General features: G+C 50.4%; 4 protein-coding genes across 4 annotated transcripts; 1 reads left to right on the top strand and 3 right to left on the bottom strand.

Annotated features, from left to right (window-relative positions):
• Window positions 1-156: 156 nt before the first annotated feature.
• Window positions 157-2,593, top strand: EMWEY_00009390 (hypothetical protein, conserved; the record flags this gene model as incomplete). Its single annotated transcript, XM_013482421.1, has 9 exons — window positions 157-270; window positions 412-524; window positions 906-939; window positions 1,032-1,343; window positions 1,462-1,544; window positions 1,680-1,740; window positions 1,864-1,974; window positions 2,222-2,377; window positions 2,525-2,593. 9 exons carry the CDS (start codon window positions 157-159, stop codon window positions 2,591-2,593), a joined length of 1,053 nt encoding a protein of 350 aa, XP_013337875.1.
• Window positions 2,594-2,956: 363 nt separating this feature from the next.
• Window positions 2,957-5,080, bottom strand: EMWEY_00009380 (hypothetical protein, conserved; the record flags this gene model as incomplete). Its single annotated transcript, XM_013482420.1, has 7 exons — window positions 2,957-3,202; window positions 3,367-3,488; window positions 3,884-3,933; window positions 4,033-4,080; window positions 4,212-4,381; window positions 4,517-4,587; window positions 4,699-5,080. The coding sequence occupies 7 exons, from the start codon at window positions 5,078-5,080 to the stop codon at window positions 2,957-2,959; spliced, it is 1,089 nt and encodes a 362-aa protein (XP_013337874.1).
• Window positions 5,081-10,365: 5,285 nt separating this feature from the next.
• EMWEY_00009370 (hypothetical protein, conserved) lies at window positions 10,366-12,732 on the bottom strand (the record flags this gene model as incomplete). Its single annotated transcript, XM_013482419.1, has 1 exon — window positions 10,366-12,732. One exon carries the CDS (start codon window positions 12,730-12,732, stop codon window positions 10,366-10,368), a length of 2,367 nt encoding a protein of 788 aa, XP_013337873.1.
• Window positions 12,733-17,459: 4,727 nt separating this feature from the next.
• EMWEY_00009360 (potassium channel tetramerisation domain containing protein, putative) lies at window positions 17,460-19,130 on the bottom strand (the record flags this gene model as incomplete). Its single annotated transcript, XM_013482418.1, has 4 exons — window positions 17,460-17,750; window positions 17,889-18,024; window positions 18,439-18,515; window positions 19,023-19,130. 4 exons carry the CDS (start codon window positions 19,128-19,130, stop codon window positions 17,460-17,462), a joined length of 612 nt encoding a protein of 203 aa, XP_013337872.1.
• Window positions 19,131-20,305: the final 1,175 nt, after the last annotated feature.

Raw genomic sequence — 20,305 nt, 5'->3', positions numbered from 1 at the left:
GGTCTTACCTCTCCTGGACTTCCGCCACACAACAGAGTGCCCGCCAACCAGCGACGAACTTTCTGCCTGCCCAGACCGGGGGACTTTATCCGAGGTCGTAACCATGTCCAAAGAACAAATAGGAAAATCATTCTAACTCACAACCTTCCAGCAACTATGTCTGAAACCATCAGCTCTCCCTGCACTCCCGGGCATGCGGCGGCCACCGACGCTCACGATGCCCCAGCACCAGCAGATCTTGGCTTGGGTGTTAATGCAGTGGAAGAACAAGTCAGCGAGTTGCTGTTCACCTGCAGGCAGCTCATCAGAAGCATAAGGGTCCTCATATAAATCCTGCTCGTCCTCGTGGGTGCTGTGGTCCTGACACCAAGTGTTTTGCTTTCCCTTTTGTTTGTTTCTGTTATATTGCAGCTCGAACAACTCACGCAGTTGGTTCAAAAGCTTACGGCGCGTATCGCTAGCGAAGAAGACTCTAGAGAGCTCTTGAGGGCTCAGCTTGATGAGGCATATGCGGCAAGCTCACAGTCTACGCAGATACGAACAATTGCCTCCTTGCTTACTTTTCCCGCCAGCGGGCAACTGCACACTCATATGCCAATCACACGTAAACTATCGTGTATGCTCTACTCATTGTACGCATACGCAAACACACATGCTGCATATATATGCGTCTGCTTCTGTTGCACATGTTGACATGCAGCAACTGGCAGACGTTCGAACTGATCATCCTCTTGTTCCCGAGGGAGGCTGCGCCGCGCAGCCCCAACTTACGTAAGAAAGCGCAAGCCTTACACACTATATTGCACATAAGGCACAAAAATGCACAAGTGTTTTCGGATGAGCAAAATTGCGTTTGCTGTGTCAGATATGGTGCCGTTCACTGCGTCTCGTGCCTGATATCGCAGATGGGTTGAAGCAAATCAACAGCAGCTAACTAAGGTAAGCAATATCCCGCACTGCTCCATTAAGTTTGGCGAAACGCAGTAAAAATGCTGATATGATACTGCTCAAAAAGATGGTGTCTTCTGCAGGCCACAAGAACCGCAGAAGAGCTTCAGTATTTATTGGAGCAAGAGCGCGCCAGAAATACAGAAATGCGCATGCAGTATGAGCGTCAGCTTAAGCTGATCCGCAGTGGAATTCAGAAGGAGAAACGCAACTTGAAGCAGTCGCTCGTTCAACAGGTCGACGTCATTGTTCGAAAGTACAGAAACCTTGCAACAGAAGCTGTTGAGGCAGCGCGACAGGAACGCCAAAAAGTCAAAACAGAGAGAATCAAAGCGCGAGAACTTGCGGAAACCGCTTGCCGAAATTTTGAAAGGGATTTAAAGGAAAGAACCAGGGTGAGTGTGTGTGAGAGCATGCTTTCTCCCTTATGTGCTAGGCGATGCAGTGGCTGTATTTGGCCCCAGCAGTTTGCCTTCTGATGTACTGCTACAGTGCCTGTTGTATGTACTTCAGAAAGCTCTGGAAGAATATCGACAATTGGCTCAAGAAGCTCACAAGGCAGCACAAGCTGAGCGGGAGGAGCTTCGCACCAAGTGGTGGGTGGCTCGACGTCAATTGCTCTTTCTCTTAAGCGCCCCTGCTGTTAACTCTATAATATCATTATTAGAACATGGATATCGTAGCGAATTCTCAACAATATTTATAATAATTGTGAATCTCTCTGTACGCAGTGCAAACCTTGAAAAGGCAATGATAAATAAACGCCAGCAATTTGACGCTCTCGTCATCCGCGTAAGTTGAAGAGTATCCCCTAAGGATCTGGCTTTAACATACTGCAGACTATCAGACGACGTTCATCTTATTCAATGCGCATGCCTTTTTCCTTCGGCATTGCCTGGGTTCTGGGGTTCGCAGGAGGCCGAAAAGAGAATTCAGTGCTACCGGTTGAGCCACCAGAGCATGAAGGAGCAACTCGAGAAGGAGCGGCAGCAATTTGGGCAGATGATGAGCGAAGTAGCCCAGCGGGTACAAGGCGTTCCTACTGCTAAAGCACACTGTTGTTGCCACATCGCAAAATCTAAATATACTATCTGCGGCAGCATCTGCACAAACGAGGGCTTGCCCATTGCATTTGGTTGCCAAATGCTCTGAAAGGCCTCACATAACAGTAGCCTGAGAGGGCAGTGAAAATTATCGAATGGAGTACAGAATGCGAATACCTGCCAACAAAGATCAATTTCGCCATGCAGTGGCGGGGTGTTTCTGCCCGCAGGTGGAGAAGGAATGCAGCGAATACGACACTGCCATGTTGAAAGCAGTAGCGGTGTTCTGCAAGACAAAGGGTGTAGATGTTGACGAATCGACTTTGCGACAACAGCTCGGAGACATTCGTATTCAGCGCTTGAAGGAAGCGGGCCGAGAATCTCAAGTACGTTTCCATATATTGCTGAATATCTGGAAAGTGTGTAGGAAAAGCGAGGGCGAACAGCATGTTAATATGCGCCTCCAATGAAGCTTCACGTACATGCGGCACAACTGAATATTACTGCAATGCGCTGAGCTTGTGTGCATGCAGCAGCCAAATCTGCGCCCGCTAACAGTCAAGTACGGCTTCCAGGCAATTACTCCCCGGGGCTCCAACTGATAATCACTTCATCTGCTCAGTGCCGAAGAGAGTAACCTAGCAGCAACACGACATTAAAATTGCCGGAAGTTCCCAAAAAAAAACACTGCTCGAAGGCTGCCGCCGTCCAATTTTTTTCTGTTTTGTTTCAATACCGCCCGGCGCGCACCATGCACACCTCCACGCAGCATCCCACAAAGCCAAATGTTTTCCAGCTTTTCAAGTGACTTCGTGAGAAGGTCCCTTGAAAAATTGAGGTCTGCATATACTCATATTTTATATTTAAGCAGATATATACAGAAGGATTACCCCTACACAAAACAAAGTTGTATTTACACCGCAGCTCAGCAACAATGTAGTAAGTTTAACATGATGTAGATATTCTTAGTGCCCTGTAATCTGCATTCGGCAAAAATACATAGGCCCAAATCTAGATACATCGGGAAGCATTGCATACCCATACTTCAACTTTTCAACGAAAAACATAATTGAGCTGTCGCTGTGTTCTGTGGTTTTGCACAACCCCGATCCTTTCCCCTCTAAAAGTTTGACTTCCGCAGGCCACTCGCCATCGAAGAGGGGCAGTACCTTTATGTTCCTTGCCGTCTTCTTCAGAAACTTCTCAATGACCTGTATCAAATGGCGCCAAAGTGGGAGGACAAGCAAAACTACTCCAAAATATATCACACCTCAGCGCCCTCAAACTGATTGCAGCCATTTTTAATTCGGGCAATCGAAGTCACGATTTGCACATTGACTACAGCGTAGCTGCAATGCTGCTCCTGTGCACCTACAGCATCATTTTCTAGCTCCGACAAAGCGCAAGTACTGTACAAAAGAATGCCATCCTTCTTCAAAAGCTTTGAGGCAATGAGGAGCATCTTCAGCTGCCGTTCTGCATGAGCTTTGGGGGTGCCTGTGCAGCCACCGCAATTAAATTCGGCCACGACCGACTGTTGCAACCACAATAAAATGGTCCCTTGAAAATAGGGGCGAAATGGACTGGAGGGATCAGACGCATATCATACTACCAGCGTGAAACGTACTCAGTGACCAATTCCCCATAGCAGATCCTCCTTTGTGCAAAAGGTGCCTGTCAGAGGAACAAGGCGCGTCTAAGAGAACTCGGTCGTACGGAGCGAAACGTTCTGAATACATTGTATCATCAAACGCATGTCATTCCGCAACATAACGTCTGCCCACACGTCGTTGCACGCACCGACGTAACTCATAATACTCAAGAGCTGCCGCTACAGGGAGCATTTGTACTGCAGCTTTGCGAGGGTTGGGGTGGCTTAGCGCTGGACCCACCGAATGGGCCACCCTTGCAGATGTCTGCACAACTGAACTGAAGCCGCTGTCTGCACACAACAGTATACGCAAACTTGGCGCACAAATTCTAGATGCAAACCAGAAGCATGAATGCTTGCAGGGAAACCCGTTGTCAAGGTGTGACTCACCCTGCCGTAGAGTAGGGGGGCAGGAACTTGTTGAGGGTGTTTTGAAGTCTGAACAAAAGCGATGCACTCATAACCATTACCCGTGTATGTCCAGCTGCAAAACCTGCCCTCAACTGCGTATGGATAAACAGTTTACATGGGTAATAAACAGTGTACTGGAGGAGAAAAGCTCAGCTTACCGAGCCAGCCTGTCACGGCTGATGTCATTACACACCAACAGGCCTGCCGTTTCATCGTCATTCTCGACACTATCGGCTTCACTCAGCATGCTGTGATTCCCAAATACACAAGCTGGAACCTTCGCTTGCGTAAGCATTGACAAAATAATCAATGACTTGCCACCAGGTGCCTAAAGGCATGCTCACACAAACACGGGTTCGGTCGTTTGTTTCCTCAACAGAAAGTCTATATGACTCGCCTTGCGTACCCACCTACACGCCGCTCGCTCAGCATTACGACTGGAACATGTAAATATTGTACTCACAGCACACATATCTAGCACAACTTCGCCAGGACGTGCACCGAGGATAAATCCAGCAAGAGCTGATGCTCCATCTGCAGGGGCGCAATACATAAACAACCTATCCTGTACAGTTTGAATGCAGACGCCAGAAGCTGTATCTTCCTGTCTAGCGTCTTACGTTACTGATGTCGTCTGGAAATTACCTAAAAAGTATGTTTTGGCCATCGCCTCTGCCGCAACATGTTCATCTTCGACAATCGCTACATTTTCACTCATATTCTGGTCAAATGGAAGCTGAACTCTAGGGTCTGGGGTGACTGATTCAGCACTTTCGCCACCTGCACATTTTGAATCCGTTTCTGGTACTTTTCGGCCCGCATCATAGGAGAAGCAATTCGGGATCAAACACGGCACAAACCGCGGCTTCCTCAGTAGATAGCGAACCGCGCTGTAAGATATGTGAGGCGCAACGAACGCTAATTGAGTTGGGACTTCTGCAAGAGCGTTCAGCAGTAGTTTCCAACGGTCTGCCCCATACTGCTTGCTGTATGTAGCACTCCAGCACGCACCACCCCGGATGCTCATGCTGACAAAAACGCCGGTGCCTAGCAAGCCAAAATAAAGTGTAAATGTCAAACAAAATATAAAACAGTCCTATGCTATTACCATGTGGGAATGGCAATGCAGTTTCAGGAATACGTTGAATTGACTTCGGTATTAACGCTACTTCGACGGTTCTTATTGGTTTGCAGATTTATGGGGAGGCCTTAAGACCAACCTGTAGGTAGGTAGGTAGTGTAAGAAAGAGCAATTTTTAAATGCAAATTCCAATACTCTTCTAACGAGTCACACACCAATGGAAGCCTGTATCCAAGGGCATGCAGTGTAGTGGGGTGTCGAGCAGTCCCGCAGAGTCAAGACGGCTACATGAGGGTTCAGCACAAGAAAGTCCTAAAATACGACCTAATGCGTATATATTTATATGCATTCCCAACTTTATATGTATGAACCAAAATAAAAATACATACATATAGCACTATCGAACCCACGCCGCGCGCCTGTCGAAGAATACTCTAAGTGTAGCGGTGTAGCGAAATGTTTAGTCACTACCTGGGTACCAGACTAGGTCTAGATGGAAAGGAAATAGTATTGTTGCTTTATAGAAGAACTATGCCTATGAATAGGACATTTGGGTGGGTAGCAAGTTATAGGTCAGGCACCGTCGTCCTACAGGTCCGGCACTGATCCCCACTGAAGACCGGAGTCAGTTCCGAGCCCAGAGTTCCATTATTCTCGGAACTTCCGTTGTTTATAATAGAGACTCGAATATGATTTGCAACTTTAAGTATTAACTTCTGGGAATTTTGGTAGTTAGAGGATGTAGCTAGGTAGCCAGAGTCTATGAGATGAAAAGTAGGCACAGCTGAGGACGGCTGCGCACTACATTTGGGGGTTGTTCCGGGAAGTTATATACAATTTTCCAACCCAGTGACCCAAATGTCAGTTCCACTCTCCCCTCCATTCTATAATGGAGAGTTTAATGGGAATCATCCGCAGTACACCTGAAGTGCTAGGGGCAAAGGCGTGGGGATCCAGTTTGTGATTGTACGGAATTGCGGGGAGCACACCTTGAGAGGAGGACAAAGGGGACCTTCCCCGATACGAAAATTCCATTATAGACTGCATTAGATGATTATCAGGAGTCAACAACACCTGAGGTGGATTACTTTAGGAGGGCTGCTCTCCACATTCAAAATGCGGATGTAGATGATGTTTTTCGCGGCAGGTTTACCTCAGGTCCACTAGGGACGAAGTCGAGGAGACGCAGCAAGCAGAACACGAGCTCTGCGTAAGGGACACAGAAGGGGCGGCAGAGGCCGCTAACCTGATTGACAAGGGTGTGATGACCACATGGTGGCGAGAGGCTAGTCAGGCCGCCGAGCTTGATAGGCGTTTAGATTGGTGCGGTGTGGGCACTACCGCATTTCTGAGGTTAGATGTGGCTGGGAGCCAATACGAGGCGTTCGTGGACAGGGAGTCCGCTGATTCCTGCAGGGTCGATATTCCACAAGATATGCTGCGCTCAAGATAAGACCTACTATAACACAGATGGATTCCATCCGTATATGTCCTCGGGACAGAGGCCCCAGATTTTGGAACTGAGAGATGTACGCCTGCCATGCTTTCGAACTCATTTCGTTGCAGCACAAGGCGCAAGAGGACCACGCAGGCAAACCCAGCCGAGCCTTTTCAGCAACATGCGCTAACACTGAGTTTGCTTGCCCGGCATTGCCCCGCATTTACTTATTACGGGAGCGTAAGGATTCCAGAACCAACTGCAGACAGTGCTTCTCTGTACATACGCCTCTGCAGTGCTTTCAGGGGGACGCATGCGAGCCTTCCACAGGGCCATCTGTGGCACCCGTATGATTATGTTGTGTCCAATTCAATTTCCCAGCTGAATGGCAAATCGGACCACCCTCTCAATTGAGTTCAATGCCGATAGCGTCTTGCCCGCGGGCATGTGCTTGCAATTACCTACTCCTAGAAGAGAAGATTGTGAAAACGAAGCCCCCTCCAAAGAGCTTCAAAACACAGACCCTGTTTGCAGCCTGTGTCCAGTAGAGAGAACAAATCCTGGCAATTAGTACAAGCTTAAATCATCATAAAGTGAACTCGAGGCGGGCCTGCTAGTGCAGCTGTCACCAACTTGTGCCCGATCACTGCCCGGCACCTTGCGCAGAGGCATCGCAACCCTTGCTGTCGCGTTGCATTTTCGCCACACAGTGCCGCTCCAAATTTTGTTCGTATAGGACCTTAGCATGTTTTGGTCATATAAGCTATCCAACCACGTAGTCTTTTCGTTTGCAGACGAAGCAGATGCGCCTCTGGGTGCCACATTCGGGGTTTCTTGACGGCGAATTCAGAAGCAGCAGACCGTTACTTCTTTATCTTTTTCTGAGTTGGGTTCGCCAATTCAATCCCCATATTCACGCATCCTGCGAACACACATTTTGCTAATTGCTCAATTACCTTTTCGCTTTTGAGGTTCTCGGAAATGACGCAGGCCGCAGGTCAAATATTTGGGCGTTAAAAGAGACAAAGTCTCCCCTGGCTGGCAGGTCCTGAACAGGTGCCATGAAAATGACTGCAAGCAATAAATACACAGGTTGCTCTTCCTACACTTAGGAAAATTTGGACTTCTTAAGGCTACACTTGATGTTTGGAAGGCCAACTCAAAATGAATTTGTCGTTTTCCGGTGGCCTTCACAAAAACCCTGAGGGCGTAGGCGCTGACGGCGAATGCGGACCTCCTTTTCTGCCCGTTTCCCAGCATCCTGGATCTTAGCGCGAGCATCTGTTGTTTCAACAACAGAGGGCTCGCGCTAAGATCCAGGAGGAGCGCTTTGATAGCAAGCTTTGATAGGGAGGGGATCCTGCATTCATTGGAGAAGGGTTTTCCACACCTTTCCATCTCTGGCTCCCTCCCTCCGAGCTACTTGCCTAACCCAGGTCCTGTACAATTGTTTTGAATACCATTGGTTGCATTTGGCGGCTACAAGGGAGGTGCGCCTAGCAAAAGGTACCGCAGTATAGCTTTTACTAGGTCCCCCATTCCATAAGTCTCTGCAACGGGTTTTGTGGGAGAATGACAGTTCAACTGATCCTCGTGGCTGCAGGCAAGTGGGGGATCACAAGACAAGGGCTCCTAAGGGGAGACACGCCAGTCGTTCGTCGATCCCCTTTTTTGACCCATTAGCGATGGAGTTGTTACCGTGTGCAAACAGCCTACAAATTGTTGCACGCAGCCCCTGACTGGGCATCCGCAATATTACACGCTAGCCGTGTGACCGCCTAGGGTTTTCGCTGTCCACCAAATGCCGCAGTGAATGAACACCAGTTCCTTTGACTGCACTCCTGCAATGCAGCAAGTTCCAACGTAGTCAGATTGGCAAATGGTTTCTTCCAATACTGCACTCCCCATAAAAAGACTCCAAACCGACCAAAGGGAGTCACGTCTTGGCTGAGTTGTGAACATTCACGAACAAAACCCCATGCTACCCGCCCTCACTCTGCTGGGCTGAGCAGGGAGGCAAGATGCTTCGCAGAGCGAAAATCGGTGTAGGGGACTTAGTGCTTCCATATGTACATCCCGACCGACCACTGACTTGACGACGTCCACCAGTAGGGCTAAGATCAGCATCGTGTATTTCATGTTTCCAACATCCCCTTGAACCCGACCAACAGCTGACCCCTCGATGCATGGACGGCACTCCCAGGAACTCCGACGCAATAAGCAGAAGTGTTGTTTGGAAAGTGGCTATTGAAGAAAAGTTGGTGTTACTGAAAGCATATGAAGAAGCCTCACTCCGTGAACACAGTGGAGTTTGGCGCTCGCCTGTTGCTAGCACCAAATTTGAATCTATGATAGCTTGGACTAGCTAGTTGTCCCCAGCAGTACTGCATCCCTCTAGAAACTGTGTAACACGGTCAGCGAGACCCCTTGCCATTTGAAGACTGAGTGCTAGGGACTACGCAGCGATCCCTGGAGGGCGCAACTGACGTTGAGATGACAGATCCGCATGGCGCGTTGTGAAGTTTGGTCGAGCGAAGACGGCCATTGCGCCTTAGCCTCTCCCACTAATAGTTGTACACTCTCTCTCTCTCTCTCTCTCAGAAAATATGTCTTATCATCTGCAACGGGGTAATTCCGGCGTTGATGGCTCCTTTGCCTGGCCCTGACGAAGGCTGGCAGTGCTTAGCTTGCAGGGTTACAGGTGTTTCGACAGCCCCGAACAACCTCATGCACGCACTAAGCAACCCAATAGAAGTGGAGTGGAGTTGTCACCGCACAACTAATGGCACAGACAGTTAAATGCGGAGGTTCCATAAACAAGCCAAGACTACCAAAGGGGCCTGCCCGAAGGAGGAAGTGCGTTGCTTATGTGTTACTCACAATTAGTCATAAACGTAATGCCCCCCCCAACAGAGTTTCAAACTATCGTGGAATACATAGAACTTATGGTTTTAGTTTTGATGTTTGAAATGAATCCTCCTGTAAATGTGGGGGAATGGGCACAATCCGTTCTGTCCCAGTCCCCGGCTGGTGCACCGAACCTTCGTAGAGGCGGAGCAAAATAATTCATTCTGACGCTGTCCCAGCAGCTACTACTCAACGCCAACGGCAGCACAGTCACCAGATCAGCAGTCCGGCCCACAGGGCTCTCATCTTCAATAAAGCCGAGATACGCAGGAATGTGGGCCATACCTTGACGTTACAGGTGCCGAGTAGAGGTGCAACTTTGGACCGCCACCCGTCAAATGGTGCCATCACATTGACGGCATGCCTGTGGCTGCAGGTTTGCGAAACCATATTAAGATGGCACATGACGTGATATAAATATCCTAAAACAAAGAAGCTCCCAGGTTTCACAATAATTCAGCTTGCTCAACGTCACTGTTGCCACAATACTTCCATCCCTCACACCTCCTACGTAGCGACTGCACTCAATCTTCACTTGCTGTTCGACTTCTGTAGTGCACCTTCATGCGACTCACTTGAATATGTGCTTTTGACTCGTTTAACCGCTAGGCGCTAGCATCCTAATCCTGCACTTCTGGTACAGTATTCACATGAAGCCAATGACAATTGTGCCACACAGAAGGGTATTATACTAGGGCTTGCGGTGGCGCGCAGAGGACGCTTGCAGCTACTCTGCGTCCCGCGCCAGTGCGCTGGATAAGGTCAAATGGCCAAAGCCAAACAAACTGTTTCGCCAGCCGTTCGGCTCTCCCGTTGTGCTAAAGAAGCATGAGGGACAAGAAGGGTGGCGGACGCACGCCATGTCAGCACCTCGTAGCATGAAATCCTAAGGAGGACTGAACTGCGGAAGATAAGGCATGAGATGGGCCAACACGAGCTTATCAACCATCAGCGACCTCTGGCGGTTTGCTTCGTCTGCTGCCTCTGCGCGACACGATGGTTCTGGCGTTTCCTCTTCAAGAGGGGAGCGCTCACCGGTGGAGTCCTCCTCATCACTCGACGCCACATTGTTGCTGATAGGAGCTTTGCGCTTTTTCTTATGCGCCGGCGCAGAAGTTTCACTTGCTTGCAACGCGTTTCCATTCAGTTGCATGCAGTCCAAATTTGCCAAACTCCACGCTGCCCGAGTTTGCCACCGTGAAGCCCATTCAACACGCGCGCAGTACTCGGCGTCCAACCCGCTAAGTGCCAAAGTGTCTTCATCTGCCTGGACTGTATACACAACGCACGGGTCACTGCCCACTTGAGCTCTCGTCCCATAACAGCTCTCCCCTGGCTTCATATCACCCGCTCCCGCAGATGCCGAGCACGGCACGTTCTGGCGGGCGTGTGCTCGTAGACTCTTATCGGCTTGACAATTCGCGATCAGCTTGCTGAGTGCAGCAGCAGTCGCTGCATGTGGGCTTGTATAGAGAGTCACATGGCCTGTGCGTCTGTGTTGCGTACAGGCGCCACCTGCAGTTGTAGTTGCGGAAGGAGAATCAGAGGAGGCAGCAGAGCAGAGACCAGTACCCGAGGAGAAAGCCGACAATCCGCTGCGTCGGTGTGTTGCTCGAACACATGCGCGACAGACGATTGAAGACGGAGCTGCTGGCAGACGGAAGGTGCACGATGCGTCGAGCATCCGCGCAGTGTCCTCTAGCCGCATCATATCGCCGAAGAGCGCCGATGTTTCTGCACTTATTTCATACAAAGGAACTGTCTCTTCAGTGTCCTTCTCGGCATGGGGATCTTCCCCGTCATCTTCCACTGCTGTACCTACAGATTTACTTGTTGGAGATTCCTGAACAGCAGGCAACGTTGGTGAGAAAGAAGACTCATGAGGTGCACTCGGCCTCTCCTGCTGGCGCGATGTTACCGTCCCCGAAGCATCAGGTTTAGGCGGAGCAGATGCATGCAGACACTGCCTACGGAACTGCTTGAAAAACATTGTACCAGATGCCTTGAGGTGTTCGGTGAGGCTGTAACTGATTAGAGGTGACGGCCTCTGCACAGACCCAGGGCGGCACATGTAAAGCGGTGCCTGTTCGTCATCGTCATCGCTTTCAAGGCCTGCCATTCGTTCTATTCGCTGCCTTGAGGGCAAAACCCTGCTGGTCCTCCGGATGTACTTGAGGAAACGTCCCCATGAATGCAGCGCAGCGTCAACAGCGCGCTGTTCGTGCTCTTTGGTGTGCTCCCCTCGCCTCTGCACACCGTTCGTGGCAAGGTTCGGTGCATCTGAAGTTGCCGAAGTATGCAGGCTACTACCGGGTGGAGGCGATTCCCCTAACGAGGTTGTTGAATGCCAGCGGCGGGAGCAGTGAGAAGACGCCAGCGGGGATTCTCCAATGTCCGAATCTGAAGTGTCGCTGGTGGACTCAGCCCAGCGTTTCCCATTCCGACTAATATACTCAAGCGCCTCAGGTACCATGCATGCAGCAAATGCCCTCAGTTTACTCTCTAGGAACTCATCCCCGCCGCCCGATAGAGCAGCAGCGCCAGCCTCATGCCCATTTACTTCCTTGCTAATGCTGGAGGTCCGACGTCTGTCCCCCCTTGCAACTTTGTCGAGACATGGGGTAAGGAGTTTCTCCTTCTTCAGGAGCATCTGTTGTACCCACTGAGCCTTGAAGGCGCGGATTTCAGCTGCTCTCCGGGAACTTATACGGCACTCCGTGATCAACAAGCCGTCCGATGCACCGTCGTCTTCTGTCTCATCAATGTAAACGGCCACTCCATCGTCACTTCCTGACTCATCAGAAACAGCTGAGAAAATCTGGGGAGTTGAAATCTTTGACACAGAGTCAGGCACATCCTTCGAAGAGACCTGGCTGAGTAAACGCTGATCGCTAGTGCGCAATTCCGCACTGCAGCCTACCGAACCACATGCTCGTTGAGGAGATGAGGCGTGGGTTTCGAAACCGTTGCTTCTCATGTGGCATGAACCTAAGTGGACACCCTTGCATCCGCTCCAGTTCTCTTCTTGGTATTTCCCGCTAGAAAAATGAGTTTCGGGTGGTCTCCCTTTCAAGGGCAGGGACATCGACGCTTTGAGAGGGAGAAAGTTGCGAGGGGACATTGAGTTTCTGTGCAGATCGGGACTATTCTCGTCAGCCTCTGTACTTTCGGAAGCCAGTGGCATACAGGGGAACTCCGCAGCAATCCCACAAATAGCTTCTGCCTCCAGAAACGCGTCCCGTCCAGGACCCATTGTGCCGCTTCTGCCACAGACGTTTTGTTGTTACAACCCTTATACATCCATAGGCCACAGGGATTTCGGAACAAAGAAGGCGGACAAGGACTTGCAAGAAGGAGAAAATGCGTGCTCGCCTTCGCGCTTGTGATACTACCAACCTGCCCTCTTTCTGCCACCTGTCGCCGGAGTGGGCACAGCAATTTTGAGGCTGTTAGGATGCCTCACCCCACTCTACTGAATAACATCTTGGAGGCTGAGGCTTTCTGCTCGACGGAAATCCCTCGATCGCGAGGGCGGCCAGGGCGAGTAAAGACACGGAAAGCCGACGCCAGAGGCCTTTAGGGATGGCAAGCTGAAGGAAAAGATCCACTCCTGATGCCAGAAACCCCCAAGGATGAACAAGCAAAACCTCAAAAGTGAGACAACATCACTGAGATTGTCTCAAAAGGTGGAAGTCAACTCTGGACCGGAGGTGATGACGGCTGCCTGTCGCCTAGCAGGGGCGGATCGAAGGAGGGTGTTGACACGTATTCAAGCCAAAGTACTGCCACATGCAGCTTACTAGTCCACTCAGTCGCGAAACAAAATTCTCATGTGCAGCACCAAAATATGCAATGGGCCTACACTACCACCCGCAGCTACAGGGGGTGGGCCGGGGGGCTGGTGGATGCAGGGTTCGGCAGCAGTTATACCCTCCCTGCAGGGGATCAGAGCTATTAAAATATCTATGAAGATAAGATAAATATGGCCACTTCAGAGTGATCATGACTTACCAAAGTCAAGCGGCGGCTATTTTCAAGATAGGAAATCTCGGAAGGCGGTTCGCTCGGCGGAGAACCGTAGCCGCGTGTAGGAGGTTCCGGCTGCTGTAGGTGCATGCGTACATCTGTGCTAACATGTAGGAAACTGTAGGCCTAGTAAGTGTTTGCTAGCTGGCTGCTGATGTTCCTGCGCGCAACACAAGTGCAACATTGCCTGTGCGTTGTTTATACCAGAGGTCCTGGGTCTTGCCCATAGACAATGGCGAGTTGCATTTGGCCTACAATACTTAATATGGAAGTCTCTCAGATGCAACTGGCATCCACTTCAGTCTCAATGTGCCCTAGACTCAGCGGCTCAAGCGCTTGGGACAGTGTGCATCGTAGTCTATGGGTTGTTATCAAGCATATATGAAGCGAGCGCATACACTCTTACTTGCCCCTAGGAGATAAATTTTGCGCATGCAAAATTCGCAACAGCCATCTGCAGTCTCCGTACATACAGCGAAGAAGGTTTATTTGTGCGTTTATATGATGCTGCTCTGCACCTTGGGCTGTGCAGCAAGGTGCGTTGCAACACATGGTAAGCAGCAGCGGGTGGCGTCCTGGGCTGCGTGGCTCATACCCCTGGACCAGCGGGTGTATGAGCCACTCAGCTCAGGACACCTATATGCAGGGAACGTCAACCGCTTTTAAGGAACTCTTAACGAAAATGCTTTGGCACCTGTGCAGGTCTTATTAGACATCGGGGAAATTCCAGGGGACTCGTTACGGGGAGGGGGCTTGACGGTGCCTTTGTGTAGTGGTGTGTAACGAGTTTTGTTGATATTAGACATGAGCCGCCCTCAGCAGCACCGCAGTTGAACGGAAGAAGTTGAGACGCCCCCCGATGCATGTGGCTCGCAGTCACATCTTTAGGCGATTTGGGCACAACGTTCCAAGAACTTTGGAAATGAAGCTGACTGGCATAAAGTCCATTGAGCCATGCTATGACTCCAGCACGAAGGCGAACCCACATGAAAAGATACAGGCACCTGTTACATACTTACTTGTCTCACAGAAGAAAACCGTCCGGCTAGGCAAAATTGTATATCAAAATGTATATCTCAATTTCAAGGAGGTCGTGCTGGATGTTGCCCGTGATAAACTATTCTGGGAGGAGGGTTGTGCAACATAGAACAGGTTGGTGTCCTCGCCTTCCCTTCGTGACACTGCCGCTGAATATGCCATCAGGTGAGCGGCGGGGACACAAATTGCTTTCAGGAGCATTTGGCTTGCTTGTCTTCACAGCATTGTTGTAGCAATGTCAGTCAGCGGTTGATCACTGTATCCACATTTACCTGCGTGTTAGCTAGTGAAGCCCAAACGGTTGTTGAGAAACTCTGCGTTGCGTTAGTTGGTGCAATGAGGTGGGCTACGTGTCTACGTGCGGCTATCGTTTGGCAGCGCATGCAGCAACAAGTCACGTAATGCAGTAAGGGCACATCATCCCCATCCATGTCTTGCTCCTGTTCTTCTGCTTATGGATTGTGAAAACAGCAGCGCGCAGAAGCTATTTTGCGGGGAACTACTACTCTAATTGCTTTACCTGTTTTAGGGTCGACGGCCGTTCCAGGCATGAACTGATCACACGTAAAATCCCCGTATCGTTCCCGTGATGAATGTTGGTATGCTTTAAGCTCGCATTTTTTCAGTTTTTGTAGTCCTCTCTGTAGAAGTGTAGCTGCAGACCATGCGTCAGGAAGTCGGTTGCAGCAATATGCAATATAGGTGGTCGATCGGCTTTGTAAATAGCATTAGCAGCTTCTGATGAATGCGAACTTCGTTGATCCCAAAGTTGACTAGCAGCGTATCTCCAGGTGCGGCAGGTAGCTTCTTTTCCCCCGCTTGCTCTCAATATTGCATGAGGTGGCGGTTGGCTGCACTAGCTTGGGAGTTTGTTCCCTTGATGGCGCAGCTCTACGTCTAGTCTTTCCGGCACATTAGGTATTCCCATGATCTTTTCTTCTCCATTTACTCAACCATGCTGGTTGCAGAACAAGTAGGTGAGGCTCTGGGCTTCGTGAATGTCGGATACTTCCGTTGCGATCTTCCCTTGTTCTCCAACTTTGCTGAAGGTGGCAGGTATTCGGACCCCCCGTATGCGTAGGATTCACATCTGGATTACTTTCCTAGACGCTTCCTTCCTCGTAGGCTAGTGCTCAGAAAATGTGAAGGCGGCTGGTTTTCCCTCTCAGCGCTGTTTCCCAAACGATGTTGTAGGGTTCCGCCCTCTCTCCTGCTATTCCGCTCTTTGCTACTTATCCGGAAATCTGGGCTCAATCCTCTGACTCACTGTAACTAGTCCTTGTATAGCAATTGCTTTACGCTGCCTCTGCACTGCAGAGGCTTCCATCACAGTGCGCAACAGGGACTTGTCTTCCTTTCTGTACGTTCTTCAAATGGGGCGTTGATTTGAACCTAAGCTGGTATAAACCTGGATACTCGTAGGTCGAGAGGCAAAACGTCCATCGGATCGTTTCAGGTTGCACGTTGGCGCATCCTCATTGAAATGCTCCCCCCTTAGAACTTTCATTGTCTTGGGTGGGCCTTCCGAACGACGTAACTAAATCGCGTAGTAAGGCAATGCTCCCGCGGCTCGAATAAACCACACAGTTCTACCGAAGTGCTGAGCAATTTAGAAGCAGTCGAAAACCTGCTGACTGGGAGTCCACGTTAGTGTCCCTAGCACAACCACAGGGCCTCGGGGAAGAAAAGGTGTGGGGGAACCCTGCCAACGGATTGTTGAAGGGAGTTCTTGTGCAAATTTCCTTAACACTTGCGGATACAAGCAAACACCCTTCAGCCTCGGTGTCTGTCGCACATGAGCACACCATAATCAGCATGCTTGGAGCACACGAATGCACATGCTAACGAAGCTCGAGTCACTCTGGGACTCTAGTTATCTAGCTCATGTAATGCAAGACGCGGCGGTGCTGCAAAATGCAGTTTTCCCACAATGCCTGTCGTCTTCGCGTTGGGGCGCAACTTCTGATTTAGATGTGTGCCTACAGGCAACGCGTTGCATGAAGCCTTCGGCCAATCTCCCGTGAATACCCAGATCTTCGGAAGCGTTGCCTTCGCTGCACAAGTGATCGCTGTTCTGCAGTTTACAGTATTCTGGTCCTGTCAAGTCTGTGAAGCTACTACCACATACTTCAAATGAACTGGGTGTACTTCGGCTGCTCTTGTTTACTGGCGGCGTAGACCAATTATTCGGCGTGAAGTGAAGCTACACATCAGAAACTCAAAAGTGCAATATCACCGATGCGCTCTTGATACTGTATCTCTCTATAGATGCTGCGTTTGCGTACGCAAGGGCAGCAACACCGAAGCAACTATATGCAAACACGCGAGAGCAACAGCAATAATGCTTGGACAGAATGTAAATGTAAGATGTTACAGCCACCCAGCCATTCATGCACACTGAAAAGCGTCAATATGAGATAGCATTTCATATTTCGAAGCGTTGTCTACGTAGCTTCCAGCGGTCCAAAGCCTTCAGCTGCAAGGTTTAACCAGGACCCGCTAAATGAGCGGTTGCTACTGCGCCATATTCATTTCCAGCAGCAATGCTCTAGAAAGAGAAAAGCCAACTCCTCGTGCTCATAAGTCTACAACCTAGTCGGCATTGCGATTTCAACTGCTCTTTTTGGCAGGAAGCAGATCTGAGCCTACCTCCACCCAAGCACGGATGCGAACAACGCACAGCAAATGCAAGCGCCAAACAATGACGACAGGCGTATATATATACTTGTGTGTGTATGTGTGTACGTATGTACACACATACACTCGCTGCGTCAGCAATCTCAGGCGTTTTTCTGACCCTCAAAGAAAACTGACAAAATGCCCCCGCCCATTCTGCGGCAATATTTGGCGGGCATAAAATTGACACAAATAAGCACTGCAGCACCCTAACGGTGCTATGGTTGCTGCAGGCGATGCTCAAAAATCTTCGTCTGTAAGCAGCACTCTCTCCCCCAAGTCTTTGATGACCTGATGCTCTGGGGGCTCGGGATCATCATTGACGAGGGAGCGCCTTAAAGACTCGGCTCGGGCAGCCAGCTCGGCTGCCGCTGCAATCTGCGCAAGCTTTGCCCGCTCTTGCGGCGTCTCCCCAGGTGGGGCTGCTGATGATGAACCGGTAGTAAGGGGCTCTCGTACAATGCTGCAGACGTCGCTTTCGCTGCTGCCTGAATGGCTACCAACTTCACTGCTACGGCTGCTCCTGCGGCCCTGCATTAGCATCAACAACAACAAAAACAATGGCAGCAGAATTGCAGTTTCCTAGGGCTGCTGAGGAAAGACAGGAGGGACCCACGACCGCAGAAGCAGCAACAATAGCAGCAACCGCAGCAATAGCTGCCTTCTCACATGGCTGTTTGTCTCAGGATCCCTGCAGAGATTCCCGTGCAACAACTGCTGGTGCAGGTTGGGGGATTCAAGAGGCGTGAGATTAGCAAAACAATCCTGAGGCCGGCCGACTCCCACACCAGTTGCTGCTGCTACTCTGCAGCAAAGAGCAGATGTATGCATGTCATGTATGCATGTCAACATGAATGGATATGCAAAGAACCGCGAGGATTTCAATATATGTTACCTATGCACAGGCGTTTAAAATCAGCGGCAGTATGCACACAAATACGAGGGTGAAGCTACGGCTGCACCGGCGCGGAGACAAAACGTAAGCGACAGGCAAGACGAGGACAGACAAGGGGTGAGACAGACGGACAGACTGCAGGACTAAAAGAAAAAAAGCGAGAAAGAGAAAGCGATTGACAGAAGACTGCAAGAGACAGAAAAAATTTCCTTGACTCTGCCGCAACGCTAGCGAAGTCAAGACAGGGAACCAGGAGGCAAGGCTATGGGAGCTGACCCAGAGAAGAGAACGAGGGAGACACGGCACCTACGAGCTATTTCTTACCTGTCTGCCTCTTCGCACCTAACGGCTACTCCTTCCAGTCTTATTCGCTTGATCCTCTCTTCAATCTCCTGCTCGAGCTGCCTAATGCAGAAGAACCGGGCCTCGAGCAGCAGCTGCTGGAGGAGCCAGGGTTGGTTGCTGCAGCAAAGACATCCATTCCTAAGGAAATCAAGGACGTATGAAAAGGTGTCGCCGTTTCTGTCAATAAAGATTTCTCTTGTTTCACCCTGTCTCCAAGGAGGAGACAGGCACCGCGACAGGTAGTGAGGGCCGAAGTTTCTGAGGGTTGAATACGTCGTGGCAAACACGCGACCCCCAACGTTCAGCAGAACTTTGCTGCTCAAAGCTTCAGCAGGCAGTGTAGTCTGAGCACAGCAACACCGCCTAGCGATGTTGCTGCTGCTGCTGCTGCTGCTGCAGTCACAGCAACAACAGCAGCAACAACGGGATCGATGACGACTGCCGTTCACACTTGTTGTCGAGGTCTTCTTGCTTTTGCGGATGGAACTGTGTGAGCTGCTCTGTTGAAGCTCCTCATAAAAATACTGTTGCTGCTTTTGCTGCTCCTGTTGGTCTTGGCAAACCTGCTCCGTCGTCGGCTCGTGCGGTTGTCCCAAAAGCGGCTGGGCGAGCTGCTGTTGCAACAGCTCCTGTCGATCCAGCTGCTGTTGTGGAGAGAGATCGGACGGCATAGTCGAGGCTTGAAGCTGCTACTACAGTTGCTGCCTCAGCACCTGCTGCTGCTCTTGCCGCACAACAATAAAAATTGGATACACAACGAGCTCGGAGGTTATCACGATACGTGGGACGGCTCGCCAGGAAAACTCCACCCAGCAAAAGCACCAGAGAGCCAAATGAGCCTCAAATGAGCGCTTGTCACTCCCTATTACCGCCGAATTGGCCAAGCACTATTAGAAGCTGCCAATATCTTGCAGCAGCACTGGCGGCGCAACCGCTGGTACACCTTGCTGCTGTTTGTAGAAGGCAGGCAGCAGAGGTCCCTTTCGCTGTCTAAGAAGGCTTCTTGGATATGCGAATTCTGCTGCTGCTGCTACCTTTGCCGCACGTTTGATATAGGCCGGCGAGCAGCAGCAGGAACAACGGCTCGCTGCGGTTGCAGAGGTCTCGCTAGGGTCAGCAGCTTCGAATTTCTGTTACCTCTGGACACAAAACGAAGAAAATCACAAAATTTAATAATTAACGGAAGGTAGCTCTGGTGCCGCTGGCCTTGCAATACTTGTTGCTGTTGCAGTTGCATCACAGCTGTTGCCGTTAATGCTGCGGTCCCAGCCCCGAGAGGCGGCTACGGGAATGCCGTTCCTACATCTTCTAAATGCCTTGGGAACGTAATGTGATTAGTGTAAGCAGGCAACATAAACCACAGAGCACTTCATGCAGCCAGGTATGTGGAAGTCGTGGAAGCCGCACCAAAGTCCGTTTTACTTCGTCTAGTTCTCTTGAGACCGCTGCAGCAGGAGCAGTAGCAGCAAAAGCATCTGCTGTCGCCTTCCTGCAAAATGAGGCAAATATTCGTTGATCAAGGATGTTGAGGATCTGTTTTTCATGATTATATGTTAGTGTGGCGCCTTGAATGTTCGTAGAGAGCACAACTCCATTACAAGGGACGAGGGACTGCGCCCCCCTCGATGCTTAAGGGCGTGTCTTTGGCGCTGCTAATTGCAAGCGAATTCACACAAGCAAAAAACACAGTAACCTTTTAGAACGTCTTGGATATTCAGAAGGCTGATGCGTTGGCAGGCTGCTGCCTCATGGCTGCCGCAACAGGGGCCACAGCGGCACCAGTCAAGCAACGGAGCCCATGAAGCAACGGGTCGCTTCAGGGAAATGGCCTGTGCCTGCTCGTTGG

This window comes from Eimeria maxima, genomic scaffold, assembly GCF_000499605.1.
Source record: "Eimeria maxima Weybridge genomic scaffold, Emw_scaff61, whole genome shotgun sequence".
In the NCBI taxonomy this organism is placed as follows: domain Eukaryota; phylum Apicomplexa; class Conoidasida; order Eucoccidiorida; family Eimeriidae; genus Eimeria; species Eimeria maxima.
Note: the sequence above shows the minus strand (reverse complement) of the source record. Positions and strands in the feature narration are given on the sequence as shown.